The sequence below is a fragment of the Rhinolophus ferrumequinum genome, chromosome 10 (assembly GCF_004115265.2).
Source record: "Rhinolophus ferrumequinum isolate MPI-CBG mRhiFer1 chromosome 10, mRhiFer1_v1.p, whole genome shotgun sequence".
Classification (NCBI taxonomy): Eukaryota; Metazoa; Chordata; class Mammalia; order Chiroptera; family Rhinolophidae; genus Rhinolophus; species Rhinolophus ferrumequinum.
Genome location: NC_046293.1, coordinates 47,064,791 through 47,089,616, shown reverse-complemented (window position 1 = coordinate 47,089,616; position 24,826 = coordinate 47,064,791). Strand labels below are relative to the sequence as shown.

The following is a 24,826-nucleotide window of genomic DNA, read 5'->3' as shown; positions in this document are numbered from 1 at the left end:
CTGTGAAATTGCCTTCTTTTTTTCCCCCCATAATTATATATTCAGATAGTTCACATATTGACATGATTACCCTGGCTTGCAGTTAGAATTGTAGTTAGATTTTTCCAGACAGTGTTGTGTAACAAAGGCAATCAATTAACAGGAAGATAAAGTGCCCACTGCTGGTTTTGTTTGCTACTGTAAGTAATGTCAGTACTTGTATTCATGCTCTGTGGTAAATAGCTCCAGTGGAGTTAATGGTTCCCCAGTTATTTTTTAAAATTTTAGCTAATAGCCCAGGTAGTTTATTCTCTCATGGAAACAGTCCAAATATCGTGAGGAGGCCCTTGCCATTCATAAATCCTCTGACTGTAAATATCCATGAAGACCCTAGAAGTCCATGAGATGCAGTAATTTATAATTTCCCTGAACCAGAGTTGAATCATTCTCATGAATTGTGCGACTAGCTAGTGGGTCTTACAAGTAAGAACACTGATGTGGTGGTGTTTGCGCATTTGGAGGGTTCTGGACTTATCTTTATCAAATGTCCAGAATGTGCCCTCAGTACTGGGAGAGGAAAACCTCTAACATATGAACAGGTAGCCTCAGTTTAGCTACACGATGATTTATTGGCCCTCAGGAAACCAATTTCTATTGTTTCCCTTAGCTTTCTATAGATTTTCTTCTACTTTAAAAATCAGCATTCATTTTTTAAAATTGACACTTTTTCCCCAAAAGTAATTATTTAAATGCTTCTGATTCAGTTCTGAAAAGACCAGCCCATTTTTGCTAAAGGAAGGACATATAGCTTCTGCTCCCCATTCATAATAAAGATTTATTTAAAATTCCTCATTTTGAAAGGTTTTATATAAGAAATGGACTTAAACTTAGTAAAATAATATATTTTTCATTACAATATTTAAGATCTGCAATGTACAATAACAAGCCCCTCTGGTATTGTTAATGTGTATAACATGAAACCACATGATATAAATTCGTATACCTCCTTTTGAATCTTAATTTTATGGTAATTATCTTTATTTTGAGCTGCTGCTTTTATTGTCGTTAAATATATTCACTCATGTAATAAATATTTAAGAAGCACCTACTTACTGTGTACCAAGTACTTTTCTAGACGTTGGGTAGTAAATGGTGAAAAAGACTGACGAGATTCCTGTGCTCAGGAGCTGAGCTTCTGGGGGAAAACAGAGAACGTGGATGACCATAGAAATAGAGAAGGCAGTCTGAGGTAGTAATAAATAATAGGAAGAAAAGGAAACAGAATGATGTGCTAGAGATTGTTTGTGGATTAACTTAAATGGGATGGTCAGGGAAAGCTCTGAGACTGGAGAGGGAGGTGTGCTAATTGAGTTGAGACTTGATAAGGAAACAGCATAGAAAGATCTGGAACAGAGCATTCTAACCAAAAGGAATAGCAAGTAGAAAGACCCTACGTGGGAACTAGCTTGGTTGTTCTAGAAACAGAAAGAAGCATAATGTGATGGAACAGACACAGAGTCAGAGGAGAGACAGCTGGAGAACCAGGCAGGGTCTAGATAATGTAGGGAGGCTTGTAAGGATTTTAGATTTGTCTCAAGTAGCAGAGTGACATGCTCAGATTTGTATGGTCAAGGATAGCTCTGATTACAATGTGTTAGAAGAACTATAGGTTGACTGTGGTAGGGAGAACAGAAGTATAAACAAGACCAGCTGGAATGCGATTGCAGTAGTCTAAGCAAAGATGGTGGTGGGCTGGATTAAGAAAGGGATAAGGGAGGTGAAGAGGAGGGAGTATGTTCATGGTACGTTTTGAAAGTAGAGCCAACACTACTTGCCGATAGTTTATTGCAGAGGAGAATTGAAGAGGGATCAAGGGGAGTCAAGGTTTGGAGTTTGAGCAATACATGGATCTTGTTGCCATTTATCAAGACAATAAAGAATTCGAGGGAAGAAGGCAGAGATTTAGATGACTCAACAATGCGACCTACTGAAAATTGGTTTAATTGTAAAAATTAGATCACTGTTTTTATCTACAAGTTCAGCACAAATTGGCAGCTATTTTCCATTCTGAATGGATCATACTGAAAAATGGTTTGTAAATTTCTTCATGTTATTTATTTTTCATTTTAAGCTGTAATCATCACAAGTTAAGAAAATGATGGAAAAACTTGTTGGTGTATTATAGAGATCTTGATTTTTTTTATATATTTAGACTTTTAATATTACATCTTTTGCTATTTATGTTAACAGGCTTTGCAATATTCCAATCAAATTTGGTTTTCCTTTTGATTTTCTTATTGTTGTTGCTAACTTTAAGGATGTTTTGACTTCCTAGAAGCAACATTTAAAAATCTTTTTATGCAATTGTACATATTATCTATCAGCTAGTCTTACAGTTCTGGTCCTCTAAGAAATTAGACTTGTCATAATATGCAAAAATAAGCAAGTGATAATCTATAAAGTAATATAAATTTTATTTACTAAATCTGTGGCATTGTTTTAATGATATGACTATGACTTATAATTTAAAGACTATTGATTTTTACTATTGTTTACTAGGTCAGGATTAAAACAGCAATGGTAAAATGTTGAAGTTCATTTATGCCTTTGACAAATATTTATCGAATACCTACTTTGTTCAAGGCTAGGCTAGAGGTGAAACAGTAAATAAGATATACATGACTGATATTCTCTCAGGCAAGAAAGGTAATAAACAGATCAGTACACCAATGAGCATTTAATTGCACATGTGGCAATTGACCTGAAAGAGAAATAGGTTAATGGGGGTCTTATCTGGATGGCTGGTGGTGCTTGAAGAAAATAGTTTTGTTTCTTTTTCCAAAATCCTGAAGATTAAGTAAAAATCAGCTAGGCATATAAGTAAGGGTTGGAAAGAAGGGAATTTCCTAAGCGTCTAACAGCCTCAGGGCGGAAAGAGCACTTTGTAAGAAATGCAGGAAGGCGAAGAGCAAGGGAGATCAGCCTGATGATGGGGAAGCAGCCCCTTGCAGGGCACAGTAAAGCCCAATGGTTTTATGCTGAGAACAAGGGGAAGCCAATGAAAGTTTTGAACTAGAGGAGTGCCAATGATCACATTTGTTAAGGCACAGATCAGGGTGATACGCATACAACCCGTGGAACAGCAGAGATTTCCAGCAGAGCACTAGAAAAGGCAAGGCCTGGAACAAATTGTCCCTCATAGCGCTCAGAAGGAACCAACCCTCCTACACCTTCATTTTAGACTATTAGCCTACAAAACTGGGAGAAATTTCGGTTGCTTAAGCCACTAGTTTGTGGTGCTCTATTATGGTAGCCCTAGCAAACTAACACAATCTGAAAGAAAGACCTTTTGCTTTTTGGTCTAACTATCCATGACTTACTTATCCTTCTAGACTGCTTAATTTTTATGTTTTCTTTGGAGATTTTCTTAATGAATTAAGTGCACATAGATTTAATTTCTCAAATCTAATTTTTATTTTATCTGATTGAAGAATGAGTACCTTATTCTGTACTGGTTTATATCCAATTGTCCGGTTGTAACATACTTAATTATATGCTATATTATTTATTAGGGGATTCATATGTGTGTGTCTGTATATATTTCTCCAACCTGTAAGTACCTTGCAGTCAGGGACTGTTTATTTTCCTTGCATTCTCCCAAACTTCTAAAAAGAGACAGACAATTAGAGGTTAAGAAATATTTGTTTATTGATGATTTGAAAAGCTTAGATATGCTGAAGAGATGGGCACTTTTAAGCTACCTCATTACTAAAGAATTATGAGTATTCAGGACAAGCATTGAATTTACCGAATTGTGTTTATATTGTGTAAGAAAGTCTAATTGTCATGTTGAATTAGCTGAAAAAGGGATTAAGTTGTTTTAAATTGGTATGTATTAGCCTTAAAAATTATTTTGAGTAGTGTAATAAAAGGAATTCATTCGTTTATAGCAGTCATTATTTGTTAAGTTATATGTGTGCTGATAAATGGCATGCATATTTAAAGAAACGCAAATCCCACAAATTTTCCCATCTCCACCATTGCTTTTACTGAATAAGTTTTTACTTAAGATTTGAATTTTGTCTACAATTTTCAAACCAACTCACTTGAATGTCAAATGTTTGGCATATAGAAGGTGCTTAATAAATGCTGGTTGATGTTGAATGTGGAGATTGGAATCTTAATAAACATTTGTTTAGCACCTGCCCTGTGCCAGACACAGCACGTCTTCATATGTAAACTATAAATGATTATATTTAGATGTCCAGCTCAAGTACTTTTTTCTACCCATCATGTCAAAAGAAACACTGTCTCCTTCCATCCTGTTCCTGTGTTTTTAATGCAGTCCTTTTGTTAATGATGTCTCTGCTACCTTTTTGCATTTCGGAGCTTCTAGCCCATGTACAAAGTAGTAATGTGAACATAACTTTAAGGAAAACAGTAATTTCTCTATTTTTTCTACTTTGTATTTTTATTTTCTGCTATTGTTTATCAGTAATGGTATAATAATAATAATAACAATAATAATAATAATTATAATACACCAACTACTAATAACCATATGGCTCTTTAGAGAAATTTGAAATGCCTTCTACATACAACATCTTACTTCATCCAGCAGTCCCACCATGCAGGCATTATTTTAACCTCCTGTTTTGAAGAGCTTGGAAATCAAATGATTTGCCCAAAATCATTTACCTAGATAACAAACAGTAAACCCAGGGTTCAAATTTATGTCATCTATCTTCAAATTCAGTGTTTTTTAATGTTTGGTATTTTTAATTTACTTATTAGATACCTAATCTAATTCTTATTTTTAAGATAAAGTAGCATACAGATTTTTCTTTAGAAATATATTTTTAAAGCAGCTAACTGGCTTTAAAAATTGAATGTTTCTGAAAAGGAAAAAAAAAAATCTCTAGTCTATCCAGAAAGCAGCCTATTGGCATTACAGAAACTGTCAGGAGCTGAGACCATGGTAAATAACCCACATAGGAAGACGATGGGAAAGCAATCTCTCTCTCTCTCTCTCTCTCTCTCTCTCTCTCTCTCTCTCTCTCTCTCTCTCTCTCTCTCCTCTCTCTCTCTCCCCCCCTTTCTACCTGTCCTTCCCTTCCCTCCCTCACTTTGTCCTTGTCCCCTCCCTCCTTTTCTTCCTTCTTCCCTCCCTCCGTCCCTTCCTTCTTTTTCCAGCTGCTTACTACTTCACAATTAATTAATTTAGAGATGAATTCCTAACATAGCCAGTGTCTGCATATCATTAACTGTGCAATATAGTGCTATTCTGAGAGGATTTCTTTAAGAATAAGGTGAGTGATAGCCTTACAGAGTTGCTGCGAAAAAATATGAAAGATGTAGAATGAGCTCAATCTTCTGATTGTAAACACAGCACCGAAGTCCCCAGTGATGCTAATGGAGGCCTGCTTAACAGAGTGGGGATAAATAACCGGAGGACTGAGCCCTGTGGGATTAATTAGGAAATTCCAGCAGACACTGCAGCTTTCAAAACTATGGTTAACGATGCATGGTCTGTGGTGTATTACGGTAGAGTATTTTAAGTTAAAAAAAAAGTCCAAGGTTACTGTATTAATGAGGGTTCTCCAGAAAAACAGAACCGACAGGACATACAGCAGTACACCCCTTATCTGCAGTTTCACTTTCTATGGTTTCATTTACCCCTGGTCAACCATGGTTTGAGAATATTGAATGGAAAATTCCAGAAATAAACAATTCATAAGTTTTAAATTGCTCACCATTCTGAATAGTGTGATGACATCTTGCATTGTCTATCCTGTCCCATCCTGGGCATGAATTATGTTTGTCCTGTACCCCCCCCATTAGTCACTTCGTAGCCTTCTTGGTTATCTGATATACTGTCACAGTATCAGTGCTTGTGTTCAAGTTTCCTTCATTTTACTTAATAAAGGCCCCAAAGTGCAAGTGTAAGATGCTGGCAATTCGGATATGCCAAAGAGAAGCCACGAGTGCTTCCTTTAATTGAAAAAGTGAAAGTTCTCAATGTAGTAATAATAAGGAAAGGAAAAATAAATGTATGCTGAGTTTGCTAAGAACAAATCTTCTATCTGTGAAACTGCCTAATTTATAAATTAAACTTTATCATAGGTGTATATGTATCATAGTAAATCATAGTATACAATAGGGTTTGGTACTATCTGTGGTTTCAGGTATCCACTGGGGTCTGGAACATATTCCCTACAGACCAGGAGGACAACTGTATATAGATAGACAATAGATAGATAGATAGATGGATGGATGATAGAGATTGATTGATTATAAGGAATTGGCTTATGTGATTATGGAGGCGCAGAAGTCCCAAGATCTGCAGTCAGCAAGCTGGAGACCCAGGAGAGCCGATAGTGGAAGTTTCCAGTCCCAGGGCAGGAGAAGACTAGTGTGGCAGCTAATCAGTCAGGCAGGTAAAGTTTCCCTCTTACTAGCATTTTTGTTCTAGTCAGGTCTTCAGTTGGTTGGAGAAGGCCCACCCACATTTGGCCAGGCAGTCTGCTTTAGTCAGTCTACCAAGTTAAATGTTAATCTCATCCAGAAGCACCGTCACAGACACACACAGACCGTCTGACCAAATGCCCAGTCACCCCAAGTCCTAGTCAAGTTGACACGTAAAATTGACCATTATAATTATAATACAAATTAAGAAAAAGAGAGAAGAGGAAAAGCAAATCTGATGATTCCAAATATGAATTGGCCCTTTAATGGCCTCATCAATCCATCCAACCAAGTGAAAAAGTTGCAACATAAAACAGCTTTCAGAACTAATATGAAATATGGAAGTATTAAAGTGTTTTTAGGCATTGAGGAACATCTGTTATATTTAACATATTTACAATGCTGAAGAAATGTTTGTTTTGTTTTGTTTCTTGAAAATCACTCCTTCTCCAATTGAGTAGTTTTGATGCAAAAGTTCTGAAAATCCCTATTAAGTGACACAGCCAAATTTGAACTCGCATTAGCACTTCTTCTGGGCTCATTCATCACTTACTCTCTGTGATGATTAAGTTCAGCTTTCTCTGACTCAAAAACAATTTCCATTCATTTGTAAACTTGAATACCATTAAGATATGCAAATCAGAGAAAAGGGGCATTTTTTTCTTTGAAGTCTGAGTCTCCATTGATATGAAGGAAGGACTTTAAATTTTTAAAATCAAACTTAATAAAGATTAAACTTCTCTGAATTTCTTCTTAGGCATAGTTTCTCATGCAAAGGAAGTTGAAGAAGCAATCAAGGCTTCTCATACACTATTCTTTTGAAACAAAACACCATACTTGTGTGACTTTCGTGGCCAGATGAGTTTTCCCCCCATAGAATGCACTTCTATAGAAAATATTTATCTAACCCTTTTGGAGTTCATAATCACTTTGGATGCTGTATAGAGAAGAAATCATAAATCAGTCATCAACCGTGTTTACCCGAAAATAAGACCTAGCCGGACCATCAGCTCTAATGCGTCTTTTGGAGCAAAAATTAATATAAGACCTGGTCTTATTTTAATATAATATAAGACCGGGTCTTTAATACAATACAATACAATACAATACAATACAATACAATACAATACAATACAATACAATACAATACCGGCTCTTATATAAGACTCAGCCTTATATTAATTTTTGCTCCAAAAGACACATTAGACCTGATGGTCCCGGTAGGTCTTATTTTCGGGGCAACAAGGAATTAATGATACATCTATTTATTAAATAGGATTAAGACCATGAACTTTTCTCTGAGGTGGATAGTTTGATGTATGAATGGCCTCTATCATTAAACTTCATTTAGAGAATCTTTGTTCAGCATTCATTTATTCAAGGTATTTATGGAGCACATACTATGTGTCAGGCCTTGAGTGGGTGCTGGTCATATAGCTGTGAGCAAAACCGATTAAGCCCCTGCTGTCAAGGAGCTGACTTTCTAGTGGAGGTAACATTTACATACAGTCTGTGCCCATTTTCCAGATGCAGATGGAAATGAGAATTCTGACTGATGTTTTTGTGCTTTGTTAAAATAAGTAGTCCCGGTCTTTTACAGACTTTTGGCAGCTGGTTTTCAAGACCTTAGTACTCAACGTGTTTGTCCAAGGACCAGCAGTATAGGTCACCAACTGGGAGCTGGTTAGCAATACAGAATCTCTTCCTTTATCTCAGACCTACTAAATCAGATCTGCGTGATAACAAGATGGCCAGGTGATTCCTACACATAGGAGAATTTGAAGAGTACTGGTTTGAGGCATAAATTTATTAATTTGTCCCCTAAATGATTTGGTAACCATCCAATGTTTTTTAGCTGTATGCACAACTAGAGAGGAACTTTAGTGTTCACTGTTTCAGTTTATTTTCATCAGGATACAATTTGGATACCTCAACATGATTTCTTATAGTGTGGTTCAAGCTGCATCAAAATCACCTGAGGAGCTTGTTAAAAATGCGTATTCCTGGATATAACCTTAATTCTGCTTAGGTAAGTCAGTGTTGGGTCTCAAAAATCTGCATGTTTACAAGCTTCACAAGTGATTGTGCACATTAAAGTTTCAAAAGGACTATCCTAGACTAATTCTATATTGAGATCCTTCTAAGGATGAATTTTCAATAATATCGTTTTATCTTTGGTTAATATGCTGCTGCCTAGAAAGATGAATTGTTGAGCCTGTGTGGTCATATATTCCTGTGTATTACAGTGGTGTTACTTTAAACCAGGGTTTCTCAGCCTTGACACTATTGACGTTTTGAACTAGATAATTCTTTGTTGTGGGTTCTGTGTCACCCTGTGCATTTGAGGATGTTTAGCAACATCTCTGGCCTCTGTCCACCGGATGCCGGCAGCACACCTGTGTCTGTAGTCCCACTCCTACTTGTGATAAACAAAAATGTCTCCAGACATTGCTAACTATCTGCTGGAGGGCAAAACTGCTTCCAGTTGAGAAGCATTGGTGCAATCTAAGTAAAGAATAGGAAATGGCTATATGTGAGCAAGATATTTATATGACTATGACATTTATGTACAAGCACCTAAGGCCTACCTGGCTCTTTGGGCTGGTTTTACACTGAATGGTGAGAGAAACATAATGAGATGACTGGAAGGGGACAAAATCTCATGTTTAGGCCATAAACAAGGCTACTATAGTGTCTAGGTGCCAAAGAACAATACAAAATAGGTGGAAGAACAATTTTTGGGGTCTATTTTTGAGTAGCTCTGAACATGCTGTGAAGACTGAAGAAGATGCTGTATGGTGTCTCAAGAGTAGCTTTGAGGATAGGAGCTTCTTTTAAAGGGACAAAAGTAGGGACACAGGGATTTGTCCTAGCTTGGGCAGAGACTCAGAGGACATGGAGAAGCCCCAGAAGTAGCCCAGGGCCAGGGTAGTGGGCAGTGATGGTGAGTATGTGTTTATTTATTTCTGAACTCACAGAGATACTCAGGGTACACTCAGAAGTAATTGGGGAGATGTTGAAGGGAGGCCTCAGATTCATCAACAACCAAGGAAATTTGTATTCAGAGCCGGTAACATTATTGAATTTCTGGTATGAGTTTGAGTTTTGTTTGGCCCACTATTCTCACCAAATTGCTTACCTTTGCATTTCTTTGTAATATGATATGATGACACATTCACTGTCAACCAATGTTATACAAGTATAATCGTCACCCTTTTGGTACTTTCCAGCATTGACACAATTGATTGGTAGTCAATTGTGTCAATGCTGAAAAGTAAATCAGAACAAATGCTTATTTTGTACATACTCCTTGTACACTAATAGTCATTCTGGTACCTGGGTGGATACTTTGCAGATTTATACGTGCAACCACCTGTCATTATTTTTTAAAAATACATGTGAGAAGAAATTGTTGGATTTAATAGACAAACGAATATAAAATGTTTATGTGGATCAAATCACAATCTTTTCATTTTTGACAAATGGGGGCAGCTGTGATGTTACGGAAAGAACATTGGACAGAAAGACTTGAATTTTATTCTTACCTCTTCTGTTTAGTAACTGTCAGAACTTGTGCAAATCACTTAATATCTCTGAGCCTCAGTCTCCTCATCTGTTACATGCAGAGAATTTGTCTCTTGAGGTTATTAGAGAAATGGAGGTTAAATAAGATTAAGTGTATGAAAATACCTTCCAGAAAAATGAGTCCTTGGTGAAAGTCTGTCATTAAACCTCTGTTTCTCACATATATTTATTAGTGCCAGTGTTACAGTCAGTTCATGCAACATGGATTCATTTTTGGAACTAAGATGAATACCATTAGTGTATTGGAAATTTATGGTAACAATCCTCTTAGAATCTATATGATGATATTGTCTTATATTTTAAGCCAGTTATAATAAGACCTTCAGCTACTTCAGTAACTAAGTTACCATGGTTTATTTCCAGAACCAAACCACTTTATTCCAAATTCCTTTCTGGTCTGAATAATATTCTAACCAGTTCTGCAATATAGAGTATGTATAATTCATCTTCATTTTGCAAATTGTAGGAGAAGACTTAAAAATGTAACCATGGGAATTCATGTTATTTTATTTTTTTTGTAGATGCCTAGCAGGTTAAAATACTTGATAATTACTTGTTTATTATTTCTAGGGAGAAAATGTCTGCTTAGACTTAAACAATTCATTTTAAATTAATTGCAGATGTCTTAGGTGAGGCAGCAGGTCATTATCGTGATCATTTCATTAGATAAATGAAAATTATTTTTTAAAAGCCACCTCCCTAAAAAAGAATGCATTTGAAGAGACATGAGGTATCATACGATTAACAATTTTTAATAATTTAATTGATAGAAAAAGCCTTTTTGCAACTCCATTAAATTTAAGGTCAAGTATAACTTAGAGATTAAATTATAAATACCAGCTCTATTTTGTCTTCCAAGAATTTCAAGTCATGTGTTCTAGTTATATTTGTTACAAGTATTGAAGTCACTTAACACATGCTAGCTTGAAATGAAATACAACTATGAGCATTTCTTTTATAATTCTCTTCTTCCCTTTATGTATTCATTAGCTTTCAAAAGGCAGAACCAACTCCAATATAAAATAAGGTTTTTTTATCATGTGCAGTAGGGACATCTGAAAAAAGGCTTGGAGATAGGCGATGGAAGTTTGAGCATGATTGATGGCAGGAAAACAGTATGACTAGCAATATATCAGGATTGCACAAATAAAACAAATCAAACATGATTCACTGGTCCTGAGATTATGTTTGGAATCTGTTGTGAAAATGTGAAGCTGTGAAGAAAAAGGAAATGACCTGGTCCTAGCAAGAGACATTGGAATAAATATTAGTTTTATTGTTAATATTATGAATAGAAATAGAAATAAGGTTTTTGGAGACAACTGTGGATTGCAGGAAGCAGTTAGGCACAAAATCATCAACGTAACAGAGAAAAGTGAGAGATTTCAGTAATGTGATGGAGAAGGACTGGCTTGTTTAGGCAAATGACTGTTGCTGAGCAGAAAGAGCCGCGTGTGTTGGGACACAGGGACAGTTAGAAAATCGGTGCTACCTTTAATGAATATGAAGCGTTGGTTCAGGGGTGAGCACATTATGGTTCTAAATTATACTTCATAGTCATGAGTATGATCAAAAATAGATCCCTGGGATTTTAATCAGACATAAGAATATTTTCATTTTTATTCCATTCAAAATTTCCCTCAAGTGATTTTTCTTTAATACGAATAATGTACTCCCAAACATTTCTACAGATTGTTCATATCCTTAGATAAGACTGTGACAATGAAGAAATGAACCTGAAATTGTAGAACATATAATGTTTGTTTATACTGAATTGTTGTGAGTATACATGTTGTGAGTATACATACATCATAACCAACATTAAATATTAACATTGTTCAATTGAGCAATGCAGTTAGTGACTTATGTACAAACAAGCAATTGGAAATTGGGGTGGCCCCATATCGCTCATGAAAGCACTGATGTAATGGATAGATTAATCTAATAACTCTGAATGGGCAACAATTTGGATACTGTAATGACTGAAATCCTTTTTTTTGGCAAAATAAACATATATTTATTAAATTAGTTCTTAATATTTAAAAATACTAATCTGCCTTCTTGGAAAGAATAGCATTCAATTTGGTGAGTTTTCAAATTCAGCATGACAAGGCAGTCTTTCAAACGAGCCTGTCTGTTCATTAGTTTCAAGCAAGTTGGATTCAGCCAAAACAGCTTACTAACCAGGCATGAATAAGCAGAGACAAAAAGTGTGGAAACGCAGACAGAAGGAATCTCCATAGCCCAAGAGGTTAGGGAGACATTGTGGAAGAATTGGGACTTCATCTGGGCCCTGAAGAGTGAGTCCAATTTGGATTGGCAGAGAAGAAAAAGCATAGAGAAAGAGGAAGACACGTTTTGGAGTTTTCCTGCAACAGGAAGCTTATCTCCAGGAGTGTTAGTAGATGAAACTGCAAAGATAGGGACCGGATTGTGGAGGAACAGTGGGTTATATGGAGTGATTCTATTCTAGATTTGCCAACCACTAACTTACAGCAAACATATGGGAAACTTCTCAGGTTTGAACAGGTACCTTGGCTGTGAAAAGGGAGTAATTCTGTCTGTTTCACCTAGGTCACAGGGTTATTGTGAGAATGAACATATCAGGCATATGAACATGCACTGTAAAATCAAGGTGTTATAAAAATGTCAAATGGTAGATCTTTACAACGCTATGCACATGGTTACCAACCCTCGCTGTGTGCTGTACTCTGCTTGGTAAGTTTACTGTGCATCCCAGCTCAGTTTCCTCTCGTTTCCTGTAATGATTATTTCAAACCTCCCATTGCTTCTAATCCTTTGACTCTACCCATTCTCTTATTCTCAGCAAAGAACCTTCTTTACTAACAAAACAGAAATCAGGAACATTAACTTCCTTCCTGCTCCCATTACATAAGCCCAGGTGCTTCACACTCACCCTTTCTTCCTTCTCCTAGTCTCAGTGAAATAGATACCATTCCTCCTAGGAGTTATAGGTGCATCTGAGCACTGAATCTCACTTCTTCCCGTTTTCGCAGGAAACTTGCTCCGTCTATTTTCTCCTTCTTTCTATTTGCTTCTTCCATCAGCATTTAAATAATGTTTTTTTCTTCCACATCCACTTCTCGTTTTGTGTCATTTCCCCTCTTCCCTTGATAGCCAAATTTCTTAAAGATGTGATCTATTTTCACGGTCTCAATTTCTTCAAGTTAGACTCTCTCCTTAACCCACTTCAATCTAGATTTTTCATCCCATATCCCTTCCAAACTGCTCTCAACAAGGTCACTGATAACTTCTATATTGTTAAATCAGACATCTTTCAGGCCGTATCTTGCTTGACCTCTAGGCAGCAATTAATTCTATTGATTACTTCCTCCTTCAAACACTTATTTACCTTGTCTTCATAATAATACATTGTATTGATCAGGGACCAGAGTTGCAAACAACAGAATCCACTCTGGAAGTTTAAGAAGAAAAGGAATATTTTGAAGGATGTTAGGTGGCTCACAATCTATGTGGCAGGACAGGTATAGATGATATTCATCCAAGACTATGTTTATCACACCTGGGCACAAATCCCACTGCCTCTGCCTCTTAGTGTCAACACCACAAGTCACACAATTACTGCATGGTTTTCACTGATAACACCCAGGACTGGACTCCAGAAGCTATGCCACTGCCACCACGTTAAGTGCTGAATGCCTTCTCCTTTACACTTGCTAGAAGATTTCACAACCTTGCATAGTCATGAGTTCTCATCTTGAAGTTTTGCATGAGTGCCCCTAATTGGCAGTCCTAGTTTCCAGGCCTATGTACTAGCTGCCAAGTACACTAAAGATTTGAGTTGTGACTTCGTTCTTGGGGAGTTGGGGATTTCCCCAACTATAGAGGTGTGTAGAAAATGTGATAGCTGGCCTCTATTTTGACATTTGTCTACCTCGGATACTCTTCTAGCTGTGCCGCTACCTCTCTGAGCAATTGTTCTTAGTCTCCTTTCTTTTCTTGCCCCTTAAATGTTCCCTAGGGCTCCATCTTATTTTTTTTCTCCTCATTCTGCACCTTCTCTCTGGGTGATGCTGTCTAACACTGTGGCTTTAATTGCCTTCTCTGTGTTTAAGACTCCCAGATCTTGACCTCCAGCCCTGTCCTTTCTCCTGACCTCGAGGACCACATATCTAGCTGCTTCTTGGACATTTCCACTTGCATGTGCCAAAAGCATCTCAAATTCAACATGTCTAAAACCATACTCCCCTGTCACACAGATGCATCCCTCCAGTTCTTCACAGTGCAGATCCACTCAGTTGTTAAGCAAAAAGGATGTTATCACTGAGAGGTCCCTTCCCTCATCTGCATGTGCAATCAATTGTAGATCGTGTGTGTGTGTGTGTGTGTGTGTGTGTGTGTGTGTGTGTGTGTATAGCAGGGGTGCCAAAAACATATATACAAGTGGACACTTTGGTCAACGTTGGTCAAGCAGTAGTTCACCTTAATCAGAAGTGTCTGGACGCTGATGGTAACCACTTTGAGCACCTCTTGTAATTGCAGAAGTCAGATATGACATTTATTCATCTTTTGTTATCAGTGGATATTGGGTGTTACAATTTTAATACAGTTTTCCTTTCTTAAAATATGTATGCATTTTTTTGGCATTGTGTGTGGTGTGTGTGTGTGTTTGTGTGTGTGTGTGTGTGTGTGTGTGTGTATGTATATATTGAATCTGCCATAGTCTCCATATTCAACAAGAATATACTGTCACAAGCACAGGAATCCAAATTACTCAGTGAGCTTCCTCCTAGCTTCCAGTTTTCTGTAATCGATTCTTTACCTTGCAATTAAAAGATCTTGCTTAGCAACTCATGACATCGCATTCCCCTGCTGAGCACCCTTCACAGGAGAAGCATATACACATACCCCCATGCATGTGCTTACATGGGTGTAGAGTATCTCTGGAAGTTTGCACAAGAAACTGGTAGCAATGGTTGTCTCAGGGATTGGGGATGGGAGAACCAAATGGGAGTGGGTCAGTCTTACTTTATTGTGCACTCTACTGTATCTTTTACATTTTATACCCTGTGCTCATGATGTATTAAAAATTGATTAAAAAAACTTTAACAGATTCCTATTGATCATAGGATAATGTCAAATTCACATGGTTTCTAAGATCGTCACACAAAATAGCTCCTGATTACTTCATTGGCCACATGGAATGTTTTTCTCTTCTTTGAATATATCACATTCTTTCACTTTCCAACATTTACACATAGTTCCCTTGTTTGAAATGCTCTCTTCTCTCCCACCTCACCTGGATAATCCTACTTCTCCTTTACCCTTGTGCTTAGAAATCACATCCTCCTGGAATCTTTGCCTTGACTGCGAGACTAGATTTGGAACTTATTTTTTTCCCCAGATGGCACTATCCTTGTCAAATTCCTATAACATTTTTGAAATTATTGTTTGTGTCTTGTCAGAAAGACCATAAGCTCTGCAAGGACAGATACTACAATTGTCTTATTCAAGGCTGTGACATGGGTGGTAAGGTAAACATATTGAACATAGTTACATGGATAAACATTAGTTACATGGATAAATTACTCATGCTTGTTTTCTCTGCCCCGTAGTTTTCCAAATTATCTCATCTGTCCCCATAGGTATTATTTTATGATCCACTCTAAGCCCTGTCTGAAATTTTTCTTCTGCATGTCTCCACATATATATTTTAGTTGTAGGAATCCTAAAGCTAGGAATAATATATTCTATTAAGAGTAGTAAAAAAACGAATATAGCTTTCACTCTTCTTGAAGAATATACTATACAATTTGCAATGAATGAATTAAAAAATGAATGAAGGAAATAAATGGCTATTATTTTGAGATGTCAAAAAAATCACGTTTAAGTAATATATATAGTTTTAATACATAAAAATTAATATTTCATAAACAAGCTCATTAATGCCACTGACTTTAAAACATTACTTTAAATCTTACCTTATTTGTAAATGTCATTTTAATTTATTCTTTACTGATTTTTCACTAAGCAGCCTACTTGTACTTGCAATTTTTTTAAAAAATACTCGTATCTTCCCAAATATTACTCTCAAATCTTTTCCACTATTACATTTCTCAGAACTTAGTCTTTTTCTCGGTTTATGAATTAAGTTATTGATCTCTTTGTCAACTTTGCCAAGACAGTGTTTCACAGCTGATGGGCCAAGACTTAGAAATAATCTATACTGATCTGTATTATTCTTGAGTATGTGGAATCCTTGCTTTTGAACTGCATGACTTCAATATTTTATTGGCTAAACAAGAAGGCATTAGTGTTCATTAATATGCTAATATAATTCTTTTACAGGGCAAATTTGAGATAAATGCTATGGCCTTAGAAATACACCATGCGTTAAAAAAAAAAAAAAATGGTACCAGTGACATACAAGGCATTAGATGGAGAAGCTGGGCTGTGTGGCAGAAGCACACAGGAGAGGGGGAAATCATTCCTGAGTGCCCACTGCCTCCAAGGTTAGTCTGGGGACCAGTCTGCAGGCCAAATGGAACATTAATTTGGGACCTGGGGTCTGGAAGCAGTGTTCTCATTATGATTGCCGCTCATTGGCCCTCTAAACTTGTGCTGGAGAGATCTTCCAAAAACACAGATCTGATTCCATTAATTTTTTCCTAAAAGCGTTCCCATTTCACATAGGAATGAAGTCCAGATTTTTTAATATGGCTCATGAAAATTTCACAATCTGATCCCTGCCACCTCTTTAATTTGTCTCCGGCATCTCTGTGCCTCCCTTTCTTTAATTGTCAATGACTGGGGTTAGGTTAGATAATTTCTAAAGTTCCTCTCAAGTCTAAAAAATGTATGGCTGTCAATAATTACAAAGTTGGTCTCAGCTTTCAGGTAGGATAAAAGGGAATTTATAAATTTATAAATTCCTGTTTCTAAAATAGGTCAGCTTGAATTATCCTGAAACAAGAGAAGTTCAAGTATAAGAAATACAGTTCACTTCTGCTTTTCAAGTTTGGTGAAGTATGACTGTGTGTCCTACAAAAATCCTGGAGGATCACATTCTCCACTGCAATCATATAGATCATCTTCTCTTTGTTAAAACTGTAAAGTATGAGGCCTGGTAATGACTTGGAAACATGTAGCCTTTGCTTTTATAGACGATGGAATTGATGTCCAGAGAGATGAAATGCCTGTCAGGTTTATAATAGAGCCAAAGACTAGAATCCAGGCTCCTTTATTCCCACCGCAGTGTTCTTCCACTGTTCAAGATTATTTCATCTTGGTGGCTTCTGTTCACTGTTCGTACAAAAGCCTGTGTCTGAGTAAATGGCTCGGCAATGTGCTGGGAAGACAAAGGATTCACTCTGCCAAGTTGAGCTCCAGGTCAGACCAGTATGAATGAAAATACTTACCTTTTTTCCTTCCAGGTGAAAAGCCATAAAAGGATTCATTGATTCATTCAGCAGATGTCTAGTGAGGACCAGCCATTGTTCTAGAACAAGGTCTCTATCCTCCTGAATCTTATATTCCAATATAAATAGACAACCGACATATTAGCAAATAATAGGACTTTCAGACACTGATAAGTAATATGGAGAAATGGGGTCTGGAGAGGTTACTTTAGATTTAGTACCACCTAAGATGCAGGCTTTTATTCATTCATGAACATTCTTCTCACCTTGATTGTACTTCTCTTATCAACTCTACCATTGCACCATCTTACCAACTCTTGTGAGATTTAGTTTTCTATGCCATTTTCCCACTCCCCTCCTTCCAAATGCTTTAATGTCTTCATATCAGAGCAAATAAGGTACCTTTCTCATATTTGTTGGGCATTTAAGCATAGTCACACTGTGTCTCCTATCTCATAACTGTATTTTCATTTCGTAACTGCACAAGCTCCAATCAACTGGAATAGGTGTTGTTTCTCGGCGTTTCATATTTTGTTGTCTATGCTGTCTACACTGGACTTGAATCTCTTCAGTACTTCCACTCATCTTTGAACATCTCTATTTGACAGGAAACTCTCTTCTTTAGCAGCCTGCTCCAACTTTGTGCAAGTCTCACTTTAAGCCTCCTTCACAATCCACACCAAGTCCTGCTATACCATCACATTTTCCTTGGTTCTCTCTGGCCTTTATCATCCACCTTCCTCTGAATACCAGTCCTTGTAGTGTATGCTTTCTTCTTTTCTTTCTTTCCGCTCTTTTGTTTCCTCTTCTCTTCTTCTTCTGTTTCTTCCTCCTCCCTCCCTCTGTCCCTCTTTCCCTCCCTCCCAACACCCCCTCTTTTTCTCTCTTTCTTTATTTCTTTTGACACTTAACATATAAGACCTCAGGTTGTTATTCATGTAAGTATGCCCTGGCTTCTTAATTTCATTATCAGATCCTCCAGTTGGGGGAGGGAAGCATTATAAAATTATTTCTATCACCAAATATAAATCCTAAATGTGTTCCTCATTAATAGGTGCTCAGAACAAGCAAGCAGTGTGTTAAAAAAGTTGTTGCTGCCTATTTAATGCACACTGTATATGTTTCTGTTATATAGTATGCATAATGTCATACTATTATTGTTTAAGTTATTTCTCCAGCTAGAATTTGTTGCAGTACTTGGACACGGTGCTTGTCCATTATATACTTGTTGAATAAATGAATGAAGATTTTTTTAAAACAACTAGAAATTGCAGAGCCTGTAATTTGCTTCATGTTCATTGTGAATTTTAAGGAGGGGAATGGGCGTAGTATGATAATATAACGATCCAGGAACTTATTTGACCATGCAATACTCTGTTTTCAAGGAACCATGAAGCTCTTTGGAGATATTGCTCTCTAAAATGCAGGCCTACAACACAGAAGGCACCTGGCTGGATGCTGATGCTGAGGTTACTGTTTCCTGGACTGTTAAGTCCTTTGAAGGCAGGGTTTGTGCTTTAACTCTCTTTGTACCTAATTTTGGAAGGAACATTAAAAGCCACATGGCCCAGTATATACCGTTTGCTGGGATCTGTACAAGCATATCCAGCTTGTGCTTAAAAACTTCTATTTGGCGAAAGCTATCTTCTGTGGCAGCCCTTTCCAACTTTGTGTAATGCTCTCTGCTTAGGCGAAAGTTACATTGAAGCGCCCCGTGTGCTATCCACCTGTGATTGTAGGTCTAACTCTTAGAGTCATCGATGTGACTGAAAATCTAGTCAAGTGACTTGGACATAGAAAACATTCAATAAATGTGTAGAAAAATGAATTGAATTGTGAGAATTTGACTCATTACATTTTTGAATTGGGATTTGGAACTAAAATACACCCTGGACTGTTTGAACATGATTTTCCACCAGATTACTTTTTAGTCGTGCCATTGTTGTGCCTGTGAGTATCTGCACATGTAAATGGAAAAGACATTTATGTAACTTTGCAATTTTAGCATGTACGTGCGGCTCTTTGGGGAATTCCTTTCCTGAAGATGGGGTGTGTGAATTTTAAAGAGGCATTTGGCGATTAGGTGTACAGTGTTGTGACGGTGTGTTTTATTATTGTACTTCTTTTCCGCTCACAGTACTGCTTCAGGAAATAAGGCTGACACTTCATCTCTCTTGGTCATGAATCCAATACTCCTTCCTACCTGATGCAAATCATTCAAGTTCCTAACATGCATCACATTAAATAAGATCCTTGTTTTTGCTTTATGACCCAACTTCATGTTTTCTCTGATCGTATGATAGCTTAAAAGTGAACCATCCAGAAAAGAAAATTGGATGGGGCAATGTCTCCCAACAGTCTGGCATGTAGACCTAACAGCAAGCAATCGAGGGACAGTATTACTCTTTCACAGATAATCTCTATTTATCTTATGAACCAACTTATCCCATAATTTGTGGTTGGAAATTGGATCACATCCACAGAAATAACCCTAATTCGCTGTCTCTTTCTCCATCTCCTCCCATAGGACTTAGTACTCTTCAGTTCCCATTCCTTAAATATCTTGGGAGGGATCTGGGGTGCTTCACATGTACTTAGAGTTTGATTTGCCAGAGTTTGATTTGCCAGGTTTGAAACCTACTCGTGCTGGGGTAGGTTTCCTTCTGTAGGAGACTGTGTGAGGAGAGGTACAGTGCTCTCAGTAAGGAATGCTTGCTCCAGCCAGCACTCAGCCCTACTCGGGACACTGAAGCTACTTTCTCGACTCGACCAGGATCTATGGTCTCTCACTAGGAACTACTCTTCTTTTGAGGAATGACACCATGTACTCAATAATTCTTCCCGCTGATAACTAAGATGTCTTCACTGAGTTATGTTCCTTATTCTTGGCTCTTTTATCCCCAGAGGTAAGTGTTTCATGCCTCTATGCACATGGACATCTTCGTGGCCATCCCTCTAGCTCCCATGCGTAAGCCCTGGGGACTCCTGCAATGGCTTTCAGTAACTCACTTCTCCACAGCACCCTCTCAGAGGGGTAGGGTTAAAGTCCATTCATCCAGCTGAGCATATTAATTATCTCATGTCATTCCTATTATGGTCCTGGAAGCAAATGAGTTTCCATCATATTCTCCCAGGTTGCTTATACTGTGTTTCCCAGAAAATAAGACCTAGTCGGACCATCAGCTCTAATGTATCTTTTGGAGCAAAAATTAATATAAGACCCATTCTTATTTTACTATAATATAAGACTGGGCATAATATAATATAATACAATGTAATATAATATAATGTAATATAATACCAGGTCATATATTAGTTTTTGCTCCAAAAGACGCATTAGATCTGACTGTCAGGCTAGGGTCTTGTTTTCGGGGAAACACAGTAGTTTGATTTTTAGGCTGTATTTCAATGTGATACTTTCCTTGCAGACTAGTGCAAACATTTATAGCTAGCATGTTGTCATGAGAAGAATATTATACTAGAAATCAGAATATTTGAGAGCCATTCTTAGATCTTCCTTGAAGCATTTATTCATTCATTTTGTAGCATTTATTGACCCCATAATGTCCTGGTATACCTACAATGTATTGTGGATACAAAAATGAATTATATACTCAGTGATTTTTAATCCTGGTTATGCATTTGACCAGGGGTCATCAATCTGTGGTCTGTGGGCCAAATATGATTCACCATTGTTTTTGTAAATAAAGTTTTATTGGAACATTGCCAGGCTCATTTACATACATATTATCTATGGTTGCTTTCATGCTACAATAACAGAGTTAAATTACAGTGGAGATCCTGTGACTCCTAAAGCCTAAAATATTTACTATCTGGCTCTTTGTTAAAAAAACATTGCTAACTCCTGCATTAGACTCATGGAGAAGATTTAAAAAGAAGTCATTGCTTGTGTTCCACCACTGATAGTTAAATCAGAATTTGGAGTGTGGGTTTATGAGTTAGCCCAGGAGTCAATGTTTTTTTAAAAGTGTCCCAGATAAATATAACGTGCAGCCAGAGTTAAGTAACATGAATAAGATGATCTCTTGAGGAGTATATATGATTTATTGGGCAGAAGAAGCTCACAAAAATTAATAAAGGTGCAATGGATGACTCTCTAATGGAAACATGTACCAAATTCCAAGGGAGCATTGCATAGAGAGTATTTTATTTCATTAAGGAAGATTCCACAGAGAGACACTTAAAGAGATTCTTGAAGGAAGCTTCCACTGGTGCATAAGAGGTACTGGGCATGATGACAGGGAGAGGAATAGAGAGAGCAGCACATGCAAAGGCACTAAGTATGAAAGAGCGTGGCTCATTCAAGGAATGATCAGAAGCTCAGTGCGGCCAGAACACTGAGAGGGTGAAAGGAGATATAAAAGCAGAAAAGTAAGGGCCAGACTGGGAAGGACTTTGTACCCTAAGAGGATTTGAATTTGTTTTGACTTTCATTTAGAAGTTGAATGGAAAATTGAGCCTCTCTAGGCCACAGGTTTTCCATCTATAAAATTTGTGGTTAGCTCAGATGACTGCCAAGAACTTTCTAGCTCTAAAATGTAGCTTCCTGAGATTGTGTCAATTACTTCCTTTCATACTCTCAGGACTGGGAACATCGTTGAGCTTATAGGAAATGCATGACTTCTAGGTGTAGATAGCGACCTGGCTATCTTCTATAATTGGTCCATTTCTCTTAATAGTACAAATGAGGGCGATGCTAGTTTGTGGATTCACCACAAGCATTTGAGAAAACGGACTTCTGGAGGAGAAACATCTTACCTGGTCAATGCATTAAGGCTCTTCATAAAGAGTATTACATAATGATAAAATACGTGTAAAATACTTTGTTTCGCAGAGAGAGGTGCTATAAAATTGGGACAGGTTTATTGTCAAAATTCACACTCTTCCCAATTAGTACTAGTGCATATTTTGGCTTAGCATTTGTAAGTCTTTACACTCAAAACTTGGTGTGTGAATTACTACAGAAGTTCTTCCATATATTATCTTATTTTACTATTTTATAGCTTCTTATTTATATCAGATCTCTGCACTGTAATTTCATCTGTATTCAGATACTTACTGAGATAACTATATCTCTACTTGTATCTCTAATAAGCTACATGTTATTGGTTTCACACTTTTAAGTGAGGTTATTAAAGTTCTGGTGTATATTGAATATTTTATTCACCTCTTGTAGGGTCTCACCGAGTGTTGAGAATAACCAGCGAATCAAAAAATAATGTATGCTAAACTCAGTGATGGAGGCTGCCAAGACTCTAAGGCAGCCCAGTGTGTATTTTCTGATTCAGTTTATCAAACACCTGTAGATGACCGCACTGAACATTTTCAGTTCTGTTTAGTATGATGCAAGTTGATACAGATTTCTTTGAAACTGCAGCAAGAGCTGTAGGAAAAACCTTTTTTGGTTTCTGTCATTTGAACATCGAACATTCCTATTAAAGGCGATGTTTTGAATGCTTTTTACAAATGCATTTAGTTAGTAACTATTTCCCTGTCCTCACCAAACACAATTACAGAGGAACTCTAGAAGATTGCCCACTGTTGACCTCTTTGCCCTGCCTTTTCTTCACAGACATCGATGAATGTGCTGAAGGACGCCATTACTGCCGCGAGAATACGATGTGTGTCAACACCCCAGGTTCTTTCATGTGCATCTGCAAAACTGGATACATCAGGATCGATGATTATTCCTGTACAGGTAAACAGTGACTGCTTATGAAATAAAATATTTCTGTGTCTTAAATTTACTTTTAATAGTTTCTAAAAGAAATTCTAATTTTTTTGAGACGTATCCAATAAATACTCCTTTACAACAAAACAAGTCATAAGAAAAGCATATGGTTTTAATTTGGTACTTACTTTTTAATCTGTTGTAGGGAAAGGAGTATGTGCTTGCTCTGAGTAAGTTTTATACTTCCTGTTAGGAAGGTAAAGAGAAACAAAAGAACCAAATCAATATTATACTAATTTTATACTTAAACAGTATTTATACCCAAAACTTGTTTGAATTCTGTGGCAAATCTGAGAACAACACCTAAATAATATTTTCTTTATATGACAGTAGGTTTTTGAATAGAGGAATGATGACATAATTCAGAAATAGATTCTTAGAGTAATAGGAAATAAGACTACTAAAGAGAATTAAACTCCTTTATGCCTCTGGCAAATGCAGTTGAGTAACTACATCAAATAAATTTTGCTTATGTCTGTTTCATGAAATATAACTCCCTTCAGTACCATCCAGTCATGTTCAGAGATATCTTGAGTGTTAGTAATAATATCTTAAGGTTGTCCTGGGATAAGACAACCTACTCACTTCATATTTTATAGGTTCCGACCTGTAAAACATGCAAGAAAATGGTGCTAGACAATTAGCTTGAAGGCGGTGAGGTGTGAGGAAATGTGGGTGTGAAATAAGACATTCTTTTGGATTTCTTTTTATTTTTAAATATAAGAAACATAAAAATATCATATATTAGAAAAACAGAATCATAAAACTGGAGAATACTTAAAAATGTTATTCTTGTCACTTTTTACTCTACCTCCAACTTTATAATTGTCATCAGATGGATGTATAATAATCCTTACAGGTTTCCAGGGAAAGGAGCTCTGTAACACTTCCCAGTGAAAGATACGAATCTATCATAAAGTGTTACCTTATGCCTTTGTATTAGTGTATTCTCTTCTAAATCTTTATTATAGTGACCATACTGTGTACCACTTGATATCCTATTTATCAGTTAGAGCAAAGGAAGCTTCCTCTAAATTCAAATATAGTATTTATATAAAAACAAAATGATGGAAATAAGAAAATAATGATGAGTGACTTTTCCATTCGATGGAGAATAACCAAAAATATTCTAAGGGTAAAAAATATATTTAATATAGAGTTGCCAATGGATTTACAAATTTTTACTTTTCTGTCAGTTCATCATAAATATTTGCACATTATGGGAACAACTGTGCACTTTTTCTTTAGACAAAATTGAACGCTCTGAGTAGCACAGTGTCTTGAAGAAGGACGACGGAGATAATTTTCAAAATACAAAAAGAATATAAAAGAACAAGTTTTAGTAAATACATAGTATGCTGTAATATTGGTGATATCAGTAAGTCTGAGTTCCACTGTAATGATTAAGAAACAAGTGAAAACAAAGATAAGACCGCTGCATCTCAGAGAGTGGTATTTCAAGATGGGCTCATTAAAAATAAAAGTGCCAGCAGTTTTCAAGGAGTCTGCTGATTCTTTGGCATTAGAGACTTAAAAAGCTTTGTACATTTTTGTACTTCTTGGTAACTCTTTTTGTTTTCCTTATATTCTTTAAAAAAAAAGAGTTCGATTTTAAGTAAGAGTACACGGCACATAATTTGGCCTC

The 24,826-nt window shown here is 36.8% G+C and overlaps 1 protein-coding gene across 3 annotated transcripts in view; it reads left to right on the top strand.

Moving 5' to 3' along the window:
* The window catches only part of NELL2 (neural EGFL like 2), a 313,252-nt gene that overhangs the window by 149,517 nt on the left and 138,909 nt on the right, over positions 1-24,826 (top strand). For all 3 annotated transcript variants that reach the window (XM_033118178.1, XM_033118180.1, XM_033118179.1), the window contains exon 14: positions 23,023-23,148. In XM_033118178.1, the coding sequence (XP_032974069.1) occupies positions 23,023-23,148 (126 nt within the window). The remainder of the gene's footprint in view (positions 1-23,022; positions 23,149-24,826) is intronic.